The sequence below is a fragment of the Portunus trituberculatus genome, chromosome 28 (assembly GCF_017591435.1).
Source record: "Portunus trituberculatus isolate SZX2019 chromosome 28, ASM1759143v1, whole genome shotgun sequence".
In the NCBI taxonomy this organism is placed as follows: domain Eukaryota; kingdom Metazoa; phylum Arthropoda; class Malacostraca; order Decapoda; family Portunidae; genus Portunus; species Portunus trituberculatus.
The window spans coordinates 1,109,206-1,124,769 of record NC_059282.1 but is presented as its reverse complement, the minus strand read 5'-3'; the positions used below and the strand labels follow the sequence as shown (position 1 = coordinate 1,124,769).

Below are 15,564 nucleotides of genomic sequence, written 5' to 3'. Positions count from 1 at the left end.
GTGTGTGTGTGTGTGTGTGTGTGTGTGTGTGTGCGTGTCCCTTTCGTCCCCTACATGCGCAGGTTCCTTTCATCCACACATACAAGTCCCCTCCTCTCTCTCCTCTCCTCTCCTCCCTCTCTCTCTCTCTCTCTCTCTCTCTCTCTCTCTCTCTCTCTCTCTCTCTCTCTCTCTCTCTCTCTCTCTCTCTCTCTCTCTCTCTCTCTCTCTCTCTCTCTCTCTCTCTCTCTCTCTCTCTCTCTCTCTCTCTCTCTCTCTCTCTCTCTCTCTCTCTCTCTCTCTCTCTCTCTCTCTCTCTCTCTCTCTCTCTCTCTCTCTCTCTCTCTCTCTCTCTCTCTCTCTCTCTCTCTCTCTCTCTCTCTCTCTCTCTCTCTCTCTCTCTCTCTCTCACCTGTGGACCCATTTTGCTGGAAAGGTTTCGAATCTTCCCTCCTCCAGGTGTAACTTGGCTTGGGATCTCCTGTGGCCTCGCATTTCAGCCTCACCTCCTGCCCCTCGTCCGCCTCCACATCCAGGGGCAGCTTGGTGATCCTCGGGGGCACTGCGGGGAGCGGGAGAGGCGTGAGAGGGTGTGGGAGGATGTGAGAGGGCGTGGGAGAGACATACGAGGCGTGAGATAATCGTGAGTTTCGTGATTGCAGGAAAGTCACAGAGGAAGAGGAGGAGGAGGAGGAGGAGGAGGAGGAGGAGGAGGAGGAGGAGGAGGAGGATGGGAAATCACAGGAGGAGTGAGTGAGTGGTAGAAATGATGGGAAGGTGATGGGAGGGATGGGGAAGCAAGGGTAGGGTAGAGAATGGAATGGAAGGGATAGAAAAGATGATAAAGAGGGAGGAAAGAAAAGTGAAATATAAAAGAAAGTCATGTAAAAGGAATGAAGGGAAATTAAGAGAGAGAGAGAGAGAGAGAGAGAGAGAGAGAGAGAGAGAGAGAGAGAGAGAGAGAGAGAGAGAGAGAGAGAGAGAGAGAGAGAGAGAGAGAGCACCTGTGTTGATATATGAATCTCTCTGTTTGTACTTTCCAGCTTTTTTATCAATTACCTAAGGCGGACAGGTGAGCTTAGGTGAGGCGGAACAAAAATAGTGAGGGAGCGTCGTCAAGGAGAAAAGGCCAGGTAAGTGCGTGCTGCTAATTAACACACTGACAGGTAAGAAAAAATAAGTGAAGGGAAAAAGGAAGACAACTCACAGTAGAAAACAGAAAAGATCAGGAGGAGGAAGAGGAGGATTAGAAGGAGGAGGAGGAGGAGAACGAGGATAAAACTAAGGCTTAACGAAGTCAGAAGTAAAAAAAAATAATAAAGGAGGAGAAGGAGGAAGAGAAAGACTAAGAAGTGATGAGGGAAACATGAAAGGAAAACTGTCCATAAAGAGAGACAATAGAAACAAAGGAGGAACCAAATAAGGAGAAAGGGGGTTCAGTGGTTTTGGGTCCGAGGGGTCTCCAAGCGCACGGGTTCGAATCCTGTCCACGGTCCGAGTGTAGGTAGGGCTTCCTTACTCGGGGCAACAGTTTCCTAGCGGGTGGGCTTTGAGATAGGAGGTACCTAAAAAAAGTACCACCTTTAGCCCATAAATTCCCGTGAAAAAGCCCACATGGTGTAAAGAAAAAAAAAAAAAAAAGGAAGATTTAAAACTACTACTACTACTATGTAAAGGGCAGAACACCACCTGACCATCACCCCTCGTTCTGGATCGTTCGGCCACTCCCGAGCGACACTTCGCTCATTTCTCTCTGCCACGTATGTCTCGAGAACCCTGCTTCTTCCGGTCACTCCACGTCTCGAGGCCCCAGTGAACACCGAACCGAGTCTACCTCGAGCCTCGCCAACACCCAGACGGCAGAGACCACCCTGGACTCTTCTAGAACTGGCCTCTCCTCTGCTGCCCTGGTTTCACCCTCTACCTGCTTCCCGGCGCCGTCAACGAGTCTGCCTCCAGTGTTGGTGAGATTAGTGTTCGTCTGGCCCTCACTCGCTCTGGAGTGAAAGCCGGGTGGTGTGCAAGGTGTCCCTTTTGTTGTTATATTGTGTATACCTATGTGTTTTTGCAAGTCTAGTAAACTTGGAACCATTCGAAGCTGTTTATTACCGCCCCACCGGGTTAAGTGTAGTTCATCCTGGGCCCAGTTTAGAGGGGGCAGGCCAGTGATGGCGTTTCGCACCTCGCCCCCGCAACAAATAGACTAAACTAGTAAGTTATTACTTACATTTTGGTGACCTCGCCAGGATATTGAACTACAGACTCTTTGGGGTGTTGGATGTGTTAGTGAGTGCCGAGTTGTTCCAACTCTTACTGTTTCACCAGTTTTTCTTTGTGCCAAAGTGTTTCAGTGGTGCAATGATTTTCCTTCTCGGGCGTATTATTGTGTAGTTATACATTCGGCCTCAGTAAACTGAGGAAGATTAGGTGCAGATCCACGTGTCCTCTAATCCACACTTGGTTAAGTGCAGGTCCAGTGCCTTTTAACCACCCTCGTTCTCTTGAACGAGCAGCCGCTAATCCAGGGAGTTCGGCTGGTTCACAGTACCTTACTGTGGTTTGGGCAGCAGTATTTTGACGTCGTCTTATTTCGTCGCCTAGACGTAATTGTGGAGTAGCCATTGCTCCTACAGAGGAACCAGTTATGCTCAGTGTGTGCTTGCCAGTCAGTGGTTCTGTACTTATACTAAGTGTATAAGTAAGTGTCCTTGTGTGAATGTACTTTTTTTTTTTTTTTTTTTTTGAGGGCCAGCCAAGGGCAAAAAAAAAAAAAAAAAGTTAGAAAAAGCCCACTTGAGCGCTGGCTCTTCAAAGAGTTCAAAAAGTGCCAAAACCGTCAGCCAGAATTAGGGGAGCAAATGGCTCGATACCTCCCTCTTAAAAGAAGACAAGTTGTAGGAATTCGGAAATACAGATGCAGGGAGGGAGTTCCAGAGTTTACCAGTGAAAGGGATGAATGATTGAGCGTACTGGTTAACTCTTGCATCAGAGAGTTGGACAGAATAGGGATGAGAGGAAGAAGAAAGCCTTGTGCAGCGTGGCCGCAGGAGGAGGGGAGGCATGCAGTTAGCAAGATCAGTAGAACAGTTACCATGAAAATAGCGATAAAATATAGAAAGGGATGCAACATTTCGGCGGTGAGAAAGAGACTGAAGACAGTTAGTCAGAGGAGGGGAGTTGATAAGACGAAGAGCTTTCGATTCCACCCTATCAAGCAAAGCTGTGTGACTGGAACTCCCCCCAAACATGCGAAGAGTACGGATAAGGCCCTTATACAGAGTAAGCAGTTGGAGGGGCGAGAAAAACTGTCGGAGACGCCTCAGAACACCTAATTTCATAGCTGTTTTAGCAAGAGATGAGATGTGAAGTTTCCAGTTAAGATTATGAGAAAAGGACAGACCGAGGATATTCATTGTGGAAGAGGGAGACAGTTGAGTGTCATTGAAGAAGAGGGGATAGTTGTTTGGAAGGTTGTGTCGAGTTGATAGATGGAGGAATTGAGTTTTTGAGGCATTGAAAACTACTAGATTTTCTCTGCCCCAATCGGAAATCTTAGAAAGATCGGAAGTCAGGCGTTCCGTGGCGTCCCCGCGTGATCTGTTGATTTCCTGAAGGGTTGGACGTCTCTGAAAGAACGTGGAAAGATGTAGGGTGGTATCATCAGCGTAGGAGTGGATAGGGCAAGAAGTTTGGTTAAGAAGGTCATTAATGAATAATAGAAAGAGAGTGAGTGACAGGACAGAACCCTGAGGAACACCACTATTAATAGGTTTAGGAGAAGAACAGTAGCCGTCTACCACAGCAGCAATAGAGCGGTCGGAAAGGAAACTTGAGATAAAGTTGCAAAGAGAAGGATAGAAACCGTAGGAGGGCAGTTTTGAAATCAAAGCTTTATGCCAGACTCTATCAAAAGCTTTTGATGTCTAACGCAAAAGCAAAAGTTTAACCGAAATCTCTAAAAGAGGATTGTAACTATTTATGTATACGTTTTGCTTGGCTGTATGTGGTGCGAGTGATTAAGTAATTTCTATCTACCTGTGAGATTTGATCCATTTTTGGGTGTGGTTGTGCACTTGATTAATTTTTCTACCCCTACCTGTGAGATATTTGATCTATTTGGGTGTGTTTGTGCACTTCATCAATTTTTCTACCCTTGTGGTTTATTTTGTACATAATAATTCATGTGTGTGTGAGAATTATTTTTGTTTTCATGGTTGACTCAAGGGTGTCTGACTGTTTCATTCATATTAAGGGATTCCCCTGTCTCTAGGTTTTTTTTTTTCTCCAAGTCTTTGCGTTATTGGGTCTGTTAGTTTTGGTTCTATTATGTCTAAGATGTCTACTTTCGCTGAGCTTACAGAACAAGCAGTAAAGCTCGGCCTCTCAGGAGAGCCCGTTGCTCAGTTTGCTCTCCAACAACAAGCTTTCCAACGGGAAGAAAGAGCGCAGGAACGAGAACGAGAACGGGAGCGTGAGGAACGAGAACGAGAACGGGAGCGTGAGGAACGAGAACGAGAACGGGAGCGTGAGGAACGAGAACGGGAGCGAGAACGGGAGCGCGAGGAACGAGAACGAGAACGGGAGCGTGAGGAACGAGAACGAGAACGGGAGCGTGAGGAACGAGAACGGGAGCGTGAGGAACGAGAACGGGAGCGTGAGGAACGAGAACGGGAGCGAGAACGGGAGCGTGAGGAACGAGAACGGGAGCGTGAGAAACGGGAACGGGAGCGAGAACGGGAGCGTGAGGAAGGAGAAGGAGAACGAGAACGAAAACGGGAGCGTGAGGAACGAGAACGAGAACGAGAACGGGAGCGTGAGGGACGAGGACGAGAACGGGAGCGTGAGGACGAGGACGAGAACGGGAGCGTGAGGGACGAGGACGAGAGCGTGAGCGTGAGGAACGAGAACGAGAACGGGAGCGTGAGAAATGAGAGAACGGGAGCGTGCGGAACGAGAACGGGAGCGTGTGGAACGAGAACGGGAGCGTGAGGAACGAGAACGAGAACGGGAGCGTGAGGAACGAGAACGAGGATGGGAGCGTGAGGAACAGGAATTTGAACTTGCCAAGTTGAAGCTTAGTTTTGAGTCGGGAGCACGTCCTACCCAATGTCCCGATGCTGGCGTGCGAGGACCGAAGCTTCCAGCTTACCAAGAAAGAGAGACATCGCCGCCTACCTGACCAGATTTGAGCGTATTGCCACGCTCTTAACAATCGACGAGGAGAGTCTCGCTGTTAGACTTGGTAAAGCTGCTGAACTCTATTCCACCTTTAGCACTGATACCATAAGCGACTTCTCTCTCCTAAAAAGGGCTCTCCTGACTGGTTTTGACAAGACTCCAGAGCGGTACCGGCTAGACTTCAGGAACTGTAAGATCAGAGTGGTGGAAAATTACCGCCAGATGTCTACCCGTCTTCAGCAGCTATTTGACTCCTGGGTGGAGTCATGTCATATTTCACCAACGTTTGAATCCCTTCGTGAGTTTATCATTTTAGATCAGTTCATTGCTTCCCTTTCTTACGATCTCCGTATCTTCTTAAAGGAGCAGGATACCACCAACCATAAGACTGCCGTGGATAAGGCTGATGTTTGGTCTGCAGCTCACAACGCCTACCCTAAGCAGAACTCCAGCGGAGCCACTGGGAGATCTACCTACCATAAGAGGGCCTCAACATCTACTGAAAAGGGCAATGAGGCCATTAACGCTAAACCGGACCAAAGAAGCTACTTCCGGATGGTGAAATGTTATAACTGTGGGGAAGAAGGGCATGTAAGGTCTAAGTGTCCAAAGAATCCCAGAGCCTTTAAAGAACCACAGGACAAATACAAGGTAGGATTTTGTATGGATGAGCGGTCTCTCCCAGATTATGCAGTTGCTGGCACGATCAACGGCTCCTGGGCTACTACTATTGTCAGAGACACCGGCTGCAACTGCGTGATCGTCTCTGAGAAGGCAGTGCCTGATGCTGACGTCTCTCAGCGACGTAAGGTAGTAGTAGAGGACTATCTTGGACGGGAAGATATTTTTCCAACCATTAGGTGCTATATAAGATGTCCATATTTCGAGGGTTGGGTTGATAATGCTATCCTAGCTCCTATGAAGCGCGCTTGTGTCCTCATTGGCAACATCTCAGGAGCTCGTAGTCCTGATGAGCCATCTCTCATGAATAGCAAAGCACCATCCTCCTCGCTCCAAACCTCAGTCAATGATTTGGCTATGCTTCAGTCTTCTCTGCCCACTGCCTATCTCTTTTCCTCCAGCCTCAGAAGAGGAGCCGCCATTAATGCGAGCATATGCCGTAGAAACCCGCAGTAGCAGAATGAAGCGTGTTCATCCTCTAGTTTTGCCAGAATTGCAACCCTTGGACGTGACTCCGGAGGATTTCGCTCGTCTTCAAGAAGAGTGTCCGTCTCTTGGAAATCTTAGGAACAAAGTTAACACAGGTGAAGAGGAGCGGAGAAAGGACGGCTCTACTTTTGTTACCTTCGCTGTACCGGACTTCTCTACCGGAAGTGTTTGACCTCGAAACATCCAGCAAAGGTTGGTAAGCTCACTCTTCTTGTTCCTAAGGATTGTCGACCAATAATCCTGTCTGTTGGGCATGAAAACCCCTTTAGCAGATCATTTCTCTCACAGAACGACTTTCTTGAAGGTATCCAGCCACTTCTGGCCTGGGATGGGCGCGGATATTAGTGACTTCTGTCGATCCTGTGACGTCTGTCAACGAATGTCTGCCAAAGGAAAAGTCCGACCAGCACCTCTCCATCCTCTTCCAATTATAACAGAACCTTTTTCCAGAGTGGCGGTCGATTTGGTTGGACCACTGTCTTCCCCATCCTCAGAAGGCCACAGGTACATCCTCGACTACGCCACTGGGTTCCCAGAAGCTTGCCACTGATGGAAATAGACTCCATCTCCGTTGCTGAGGCCTTGCTCTCCATCTTCGCTAGAGTCGGTATACCACGAGAAATTCTCACTGATCAAGGTACCCAATTTACATCTTGATTAATGCAAGAACTTCACAAGTTGTAAGGAGTCAAGCCTTTATTTACAACTCCATTTCATTCTAGCGCTAATGGTCGCATTGAACGAGCTTCCTACGAAAGCTCTGTAAGGACCGCCCTTGAGAGTGATAACCACATTATTCGCCCTCGGAGAGATACCCAGCGATAGAACTGGTTTTTCCGCCTTCGAACTTCTCTATGGAAGAACTGTTCAGGGACCTCTCTCCGCCCTTAGAGATCTATGGGAGGACCGAAACCTGAAGGACGACGACCAATCCGCTTTCCGCTACGTGGTAGAGCTACAGGAGAAGCTAGCAGAGACCGCGCAGATCGCCGCCAACAATGCAGACATAAGTGCCTCGAAATATAAGACCTACTTTGACATCAAGAGTCAAGATAGACAGTTTCAACCTGGCGATGAAGTCCTCCTTCTTCCCAGCGATTCCAGCAAGCTTCTTGTAACTTGGAAAGGACCTTATACAGTTTTAGAGCGACGAGGTAAGGTTGATTACCTAATCGATTGATCCCAAGGTCCGAGATTGTACCACGTCAACCTCTTAAAACGTTACATCCGTCGTGCTAGTGCCAGCTTTGCCGAAGTCTTAGACGAAATGTCAACACCTGAAGAGACCGAAGAGGAAACGCCCGAAGAGGTAGAGTATGTCCCGGAGAACAAGCATCTTATTTGTGAAGACGACCCCGAGGACGAGTGTTACTCATTGCCAGTGACACCTGATGGCTGCTCCGACAAGGATAGACGATCCAGGATCAACCCGAATTTAACTTCACAACAACAAGCTGACATCGAGTATCTCCTGTCAGAGTTTGACGATGTTTTCTCTGATGTTCCTGGGTGTACTTCCTCTGTTGAACATGATATTGTCTTAACTACCACTAGCCGTATCAGCACAAAGATTTACCCTGTCCCTGTCCCTCTAAAACGTTTCTTTGAACAGGAAGTCTCTGACCTTTTTGAGAAAGGAATCATCTGACGGTCTTCTCAACACTGTTCGCCGGTCGTGATGGTTCCTAAGCCAAACAACACTTATCGGATGGCCATCGACTACCGTCAACTCAACAGCTACACAGTTTTCCAGGCTGAGCCTAGATGCAACATTGAGGAAGATATGTACAAGTTTTCTGGTTCAAGATTCTTCACTGAGTTGGATCTCTGCAAGGCTTATTACCAAGTCCCTTTGACAGAGAGAGCCATGCCGCTGACAGCCTTCCCAACCCACTTGGGCCTAATGGAGTTCACCAGACTACCTTTCGGCCTGGTCACTGCTTGTGCCACCTATATCAAGCTCATGCGCATTGTTCTCAAACGTGGACTCGCAAACGTGACCTTTTATTTTGATAATGTTTTATATACTCTTCAGACTGGGCCCTGCATTTAAAGACCCTTCATGCCGTGCTGAGACAGGATCAGGACCCATGACGTGACGTCAGACACATCAGGACCTAACATGGACTTACACTCAAGATCTCCAAGTGCCATTTTGGATTCTCTTCCATTCTATACCTCGGATTAATTTTGGGAGGTGATTGTCTTCAACCCCAGCCTGACAAAGTGGAAGCGCTCTGCAAGATACCACCACCGTCCACTAAGAAACTTCTACGAGGATTTATTGGAATAGTGAGTTTCTACAAGTCTTTTATCCCTCAGGCATCCTTCCTCACTGGCCCTCTGACTGATCTGCTAAAAAAGACTGTTCGTGAGCCCCTTCCCTGGACGGACGAGTTGCAGGCCTGTTTCGACCAGCTCAAATTAATCCTCTCTTCTAACCCCATACTTCGTCTCCCCGATCCTAGCCGTCCTTTTGTACTTAGGACGGACGCTTCCACACGAGGGATTGGAGCGGTTTTACTTCAATATCATCTTGGCATTCCTCATCCGGTTGCGTATGCTAGCAGAAAACTGCTCCCAGGAAACCCGGTATTCTACCATTGAGAGGAATGCCTAGGTATAGTATTCTCCATTCTCAAGTTTGATTTTTACCTCAAAGGGAAAAAAATTATTTTGGAAACAGATCACAAACCCCTCACCTATATGCACACCTTCAAAGGCAAGAATGATCGCCTTCTCAGATGGAGTCTAGGACTGCAACCATACAAATTCAGGGTCGTTCATGTTGCTGGAACTGACAATCTTTGTGCCGACCTCCTCAGTCGAGTTTAGATATTTTCTTCTATCCTTTCTTTTCTCTAGAAGGCATCGCATTCCCTAGGAGTGGTGTTCTACAAGACTACCGTGGCTAGTCTCTTGGAGGACCGTGGCTAGTCTCTTGGAGGGGGGAGTTATGTAAAGGGCAGAACACCACCTGACCATCACCCCTCGTTCTGGATCGTTCGGCCACTCCCGAGCGACACTTCGTTCATTTCTCTCTGCCACGTATGTCTCGAGAACCCTGCTTCTTCCGGTCACTCCACGTCTCGAGGCCCCAGTAAACACCTAACCGAGTCTACCTCGAGCCTCGCCAACACCTAGACGGCATAGAGCTCCCTGGACTCTCCAAGGACTGGGCCGCGTTCCGTTGGGGACCGTAAGGCGTACAGTATGGCATACTTCCCCCGAATCGGGGAGGACCAGCATACAGCTCGCCTTGCGGAAGCTTGCGGGACCTTGCGCTCCTCGGAGGTGAATGCTTGGCGGTGTCTGGCAACTATTGTTTATCAACAAACCGCAGACATCCGCCGCTTCACCACTATATTATCAGTGTGGGGGATGTAAATGCTATTTTGACAGCTTATGCGACGTCACAGAACATCAAAAACAATGTGGTTAGTCTGTTATCCCTTGTAGAATGCTGGAATAAAGCAATATGACGAAAATATTAGTATTTATAGCAATAAAAGACGGTGTTATATGTGTCGCATTTCTTCCCACAGCCTCTGAGGCAGAAGAGACAGCCTCTACCGCCATGGTAGCTACTACAGAGGCCCCTCCAGCACCTGTGGCTGCAGGGACAGTTTCCCTTTGCATTCGAAAGTGTTTCTTGAAGTCTTTTCCGGAGTAAAGAGGCACTATCGTCTCTGCATAGTCCTTGACCCTCACAGGACTTGGCGGCCTATCATCTCCCTCTTCTCCTTGCCTTGGCAGCCTCTCTTCTCCCTCTTTCTCTTGCCTCAGCAATATTTCCTCCTCTCGTGCTAAGAGGAGCTCTGCAGCGTCCAACAGAGGGTCTTCTGCGAGCTCTTGAGCGAGGAGGAGGAGAGCAGCTTGGACGGCCATCTTTGTCAACCATACCCGTATGGCTTACGCGTTCCCTTGCGTTCCGTTGGGGGTTGCGGGGGGGGGGCAGCGTGCTAACTTCCAACGGAACGCAGCCCTGGCCTCTCCTCTGCTGCCCTGGTTTCACCCTCTACCTGCTTCCCGGCGCCGTCAACGAGTCTGCCTCCAGTGTTGGTGAGATTAGTGTTCCTCTGGCCCTCACTCGCTCTGGAGGGAGACTCCTGGTGAGAGCCGGGTGGTGTGCAAGGTGTCCCTTTTGTTGTTGTTATATTGTGTATACCTATGTGTTTTTGCAAGTCTAGTAAACTTGGAACCATTCGAAGCTGTTTATTACCGCCCTACCGGGTTAAGTGTATTTCATCTTGGGGCCAGTTTTTTTTTTTTATTTATACCATGTGGGCTTTTCACGGGAATTTATGGGCTAAAGGGGATACTTTTGGGTACCTCCTATCTCAAAACCCACCCGCTAGGAAACCGTTGCCCCGAGTGAGGAAGCCCAACCTAAACTCGGACCGTGGACAGGATTCGAACCCCCTGCGCTGCTTGGAGACCCCTCGGACCGCCGTACCACGGCGGCCCCAGTTTAGAGGGGGCAGACCAGTGATGGCGTTTCGCACCTCGCCCCCGCAAATAGACTAAACTAGTAAGTTATTACTTACATACTACTACTACTACTACTATTCCTCCTTGTACCACCACCACTACTACTACTACTACCATCACCACCATCATCACCACCACCACTGCTGCTGCTGCTGCTGCTGCTACTACTACTACTACTACTACTACTACTGCTGCTGCTGCTGCTGCTGCTGCTGCTACTACTACTACTACTACTACTACTATTTTGCTGCTACTACTACTACTACTATTTTGCTACTACTACTACCACTACTACTATTTTGCTACTACTACTACTACTACCACTGCTTTTGCTACTACTACTACTACTGCTGCTGTTTTTGCTACTATTACTACTACTACTACTATTTTGCTGCTACTACTACTACTACTATTATCACTTCCATTACTACTACTACTATTATTATCACTTCCATTATTACTACTACTATTATTATCACTTCAATTACTACTACTACTATTATCACTTCCATTACTACTACTACTACTACCATTACTACTACTACTACTACTACTACTGGTACTTTGCTACTACTACTACTACTACTATTATCACTTCCATTACCACTACTACCATTACTACTACTACTACTATATCTCTAATTTTCCTCTTCTTATACAATTAAGATGCAAAGGAAAGAATTACCCTTACCACATCTTCTCTCAACATCTTCCTTCCTTCCTGACCTCCTTCCTTACTACTTACATCTCCATACTATATATCTCCTCCTCTTGCTCCTCCTCTTCTTCCTCTTCCTTCAGACAATCCTCAATCAGTACTCTGTCTCCTTTATCACCGAACTCCTCCTCCTCCTCCTCCTCCTCCTCCTCCTCCTCCTCCTCCTCCTCCTCCTCCTCTTCCTACTTCCCCCTCCTCCTCCTCCTCCTCCTCCTCTTCCTCCTTTCATCCTGTTACTTAACCTCCTCCATTCTATTCCACATCCCTCCCTTTCTGTTATATAATCTCAATAGGTACTTCTTCATCCTCCTCCTCCTCCTCCTCCTCCTCCTCCTCCTCCTCCTCCTCCTCCTCCTATAGCTCACCTTTACTCTGTGTATTTTTTCTATTTTTTCTCTAGGTGTGTGTATAGCTTCACAGTTTACTACACAGATTTATTTTTTCTTCGATCTTATTTTTGTTATAATTTTTTTGACGAACCGTCTTAAAACACTGGAGTCCTCGCCTTGATCATTTTTTTTTTTATTCTCGGATGTTTGTGTATATTGTTTCGTAGACCACCTCCTTTGTCATCACGTGTGGTCATGTTAATTCCTCTGCGCTCCTCTGCATCACCAATATCACCAAATCACAACACAGCTTTCACTTTGCAGCTCTGGAATCTTGATCTTCTCTGTGTCTCATCTCTACATAATTTTGCATAATCCTTCGTAATTCGGTTTATATTTTGTAATTATTCCCTTTTCTCTATATACTTCCTTGCAATTTAATTTCCGCTTTGGCTTGTGTAATAATCTATTCAATTCTATGTAACAATTTGTAGTTCACCTGTTACCTACGGACGTGTAATCCATTTCTTAAGTCTGGGATCTCCTTTTCCATCTTTTATTCCCTTCGTACACTCTATGTAATCTATTCGACTCTATGTAACAATTTGCAGTTCTCCTGTTACCTACGGACATGTAATCCATTCTTTTCTACGGCATGTTACACACCCTTCAGTCTGTGATCTCCCTTTCAATCTTTTCTTCCCTTTGTACACTATGTAATCTATTCAACTCTGTGTAACAATTTGTAGTTCACCTGTTACGTACGGACATGTAATCCACTTCTTTCTACGGCATGCTGCACACCCTCCTGTCTGCGATCTCCTGTTCAATCCTATATTCCCTTCGTATACACCATGTAATCCACCTTCCCCTCCACCACCACTGCAACACACGATTGAGAGGTACCGGTAGTCTTTCATGTGTAATCCAATGTAATCCACCTTCTCCATCGCCAACACTGACACTTCTGTCCCACCACGGAAAGATGCACAATAATCTTTGTTATGTAATCCCATGATATGTACCTTTTCTCTCATTACTAGCACAACACGACCCTCATCGACATTGTAGTCTTTCCTATGTATAATTCAATAAGACCCATCTCACCAATCACATCACAATACACTTCTCAACGATGACAAATTCAGGTAGGGTTCGGTAAGTAATCTTATAAAAATACACTTTGCCCATTGCTACAAGTACAACTACCTCTTTTTATTCAATATGCAAGATGAAGTCAGTGAAATTTACATCCTAGTCACTAACAAAGCACAGCCATTCTAACCCATGACGAAAGGATGTTATGTGAGTCTATGATATGTAACCCAATGCAATACAACTGAAGAGAAATGCAGGTCGAGTCTTATATACATAACCAATTATAAGCAATGCACAGTATAATCACTAATCTACTATGGGAGGTGAAAAGGTGTAGGTACATAACCTTCAACAATACAGAAATGATTAGCGTACTAGTGGTAACGCGCTGGCCTGGTATTGCTAAGGTCGGCAGATCAAGTCTCGCTCGGGCTCGTGAGTTTAAGCTGTTTACTGGGAGGTTACTATTGTGGTTGGAGTGCCACAGAGGGGAGTTGGGTTCGCCTGGCTGATTTTCTGGAGAGCAAACATTGTGGTGGACACCGGAACTAAAAACCAATGAAATTTTAACTTTAACTTTTAACACTTTTAACAATTCCTATTATGAACACCAATAGAGAGAGATGCCGGGTGAGTCTGATACACAACCCACTACAAACACAGTACAACCACTTCTTACCTACGATGAAGAGGTGCAGATAAATACAGTCTCCCGGGTCTATATGTAACTCAAAGCAGTACAACTCTTATCATTAACGTCGAACAAATTGCCAGTATTCTCAAACACTTTTGTGCTTCACCTCTATTTCAAAAGGGTTTGTTTAAGTTTACACTAGTTTTCTAAGGTGTTTTTTACGGTTTAAGAGGCAGAGTGACAAGAATTCTACATTATTAACACGAGAAACTCCTGAAAACTCCGCTAATCATCTCTGTGGTCTTGGAAATCAATCGTGGTGAGAAAGCAAAGCGTTTCTGAATACGGAGCAAAGAGACATGTAAGTTAAGTCTGATATTTAACCCTCTATAGACAATGCACAGTACAACCACTTCTTACCTACGATGGAGAGCTGCAGGTACAGTCTCTCGGGTGGCACGGTGCTCACTTGACACATGTACTCCCCAGCATCAGAGGTGGACACGTTGCGGATGACCAGGGACCAGGAGGAGCCGCCACTCTCCTTCACTAGGGACACGCGGTCGTTCTTGGTGATGACGTTCGTGTCCACCGTTAGCACAGCGCGCCCCGACTCCCCGTAGTGCGTCCAGGCCACCTGCAGGAGAGAGAGAGAGAGAGAGAGAGAGAGAGAGAGAGAGAGAGAGAGGTACTTGCTTGAATTTACATAGAGGCACTAGTCAATCCTCTCTCTACTTTAACACACCTCTCACTAATCACTCTCACTTTTTTTTTAAACATTGTACTGGCTAAAATTACAAAAATCTATAGTTTAAGTCCTTTCTTGTACTCTCTGCATTCCCTCTTGTGTTTTTACTATATATCACAAAGGGAGTTAAGACAGTATCTGATTGAGGGCTTGAAAGGGTACAGGGAATATAACGAGGGTGACTTAAGCAAAATCTTCACGGTCAATAATCAGGGTCGGGTAAAAGATAATGAGTTAAAAGTCGCTAAAGATAGATTTCGAAAAGAGATGGGAAGAAATTGGCTATCAAACAGAATGGTAAATGAATGGAATAGGTTCAGTGACAAGATTTTTCTGTTCCATATCATTAGGAAGCTCAAAATAGAAGATTACAAAATGTTAAGGATAGGGATGATAGTTAAAATAGATTAGTAGGATTTGAAACAGGGACTACCACGTGTAAGCTTGGTGACTCCTTGCAGCTTCGTTCATTCCCTTACGTTCCTGAGTTCTAAAGGTGAAAAAGGTAAAAGACTGGCACTCTTTGGTCTTGTCCTATGAAATTTCCAAACCAAAACTACTGATATTGTTAAAAGTTGTGTTAAAAGTTCATTGAGGGTAACATATTGTAGGTGGTTATAATTAAGAGGCAGGTGTAGTAGAATTGAGGTTATTCAAGGAAGGCAGGTAGGAAGGTAAGTAAGGAGTTTTAAGAAGACAAGTAAGAGATGTGATCTAATGTGATGGGAGAGAGAGAGAGAGAGAGAGAGAGAGAGAGAGAGAGAGAGAGAGAGAGAGAGAGAGAGAGAGAGAGAGAGAGAGAGAGAGAGAGAGAGAGAGAGAGAGAGAGAGAGAGAGAGAGAGAGAGAGAGAGAGAGAGAGAGAGAGAGAGAGAGAGAGAGAGAAATAAATAAGTATGAAAAATGTAGAAAAAAAAATAACTAGCTCGTACAAAGAAACAGAATAAACGATGATAGAAAAAGAACAAACAATATAGAAAACAAGATAACTGGAAATGAAGACAAACCTAAACTTGACACAAAATGAACAAAACGAAAAAAAGAAAACTAAATAAATCTCACAGAAGAAACAACACAGATAACGAAGGAAAAAAAATGAAAGAAAACTACCACATAAACCCTAAATTGTACAAAATAACCTATCAATAAAGAAAAAAAACGAAAAAAGGGGAAAAAGGGGAAAAAAGGGAAAAAATGGAGAAATAACCCCACCTTTAATA

The 15,564-nt window shown here is 46.0% G+C and overlaps 2 protein-coding genes across 3 annotated transcripts in view; one reads left to right on the top strand and one right to left on the bottom strand.

Annotated features, from left to right (window-relative positions):
- Positions 1 to 15,564, bottom strand: part of LOC123510193 (basement membrane-specific heparan sulfate proteoglycan core protein-like) — a 162,632-nt gene that overhangs the window by 40,966 nt on the left and 106,102 nt on the right. For both annotated transcript variants that reach the window (XM_045265088.1, XM_045265089.1), the window contains 2 exons: positions 14,018 to 14,234; positions 392 to 541 (listed from right to left, as the gene is read on the bottom strand). In XM_045265088.1, coding sequence (XP_045121023.1) covers positions 392 to 541; positions 14,018 to 14,234 — 367 coding nt within the window. The remainder of the gene's footprint in view (positions 1 to 391; positions 542 to 14,017; positions 14,235 to 15,564) is intronic.
- LOC123510194 lies at positions 6,232 to 7,618 on the top strand. The gene is made up of 2 exons (XM_045265090.1): positions 6,232 to 6,964; positions 7,221 to 7,618. Exons 1-2 carry the CDS (start codon positions 6,877 to 6,879, stop codon positions 7,505 to 7,507), a joined length of 375 nt encoding a protein of 124 aa, XP_045121025.1. The 5' UTR covers positions 6,232 to 6,876; the 3' UTR covers positions 7,508 to 7,618.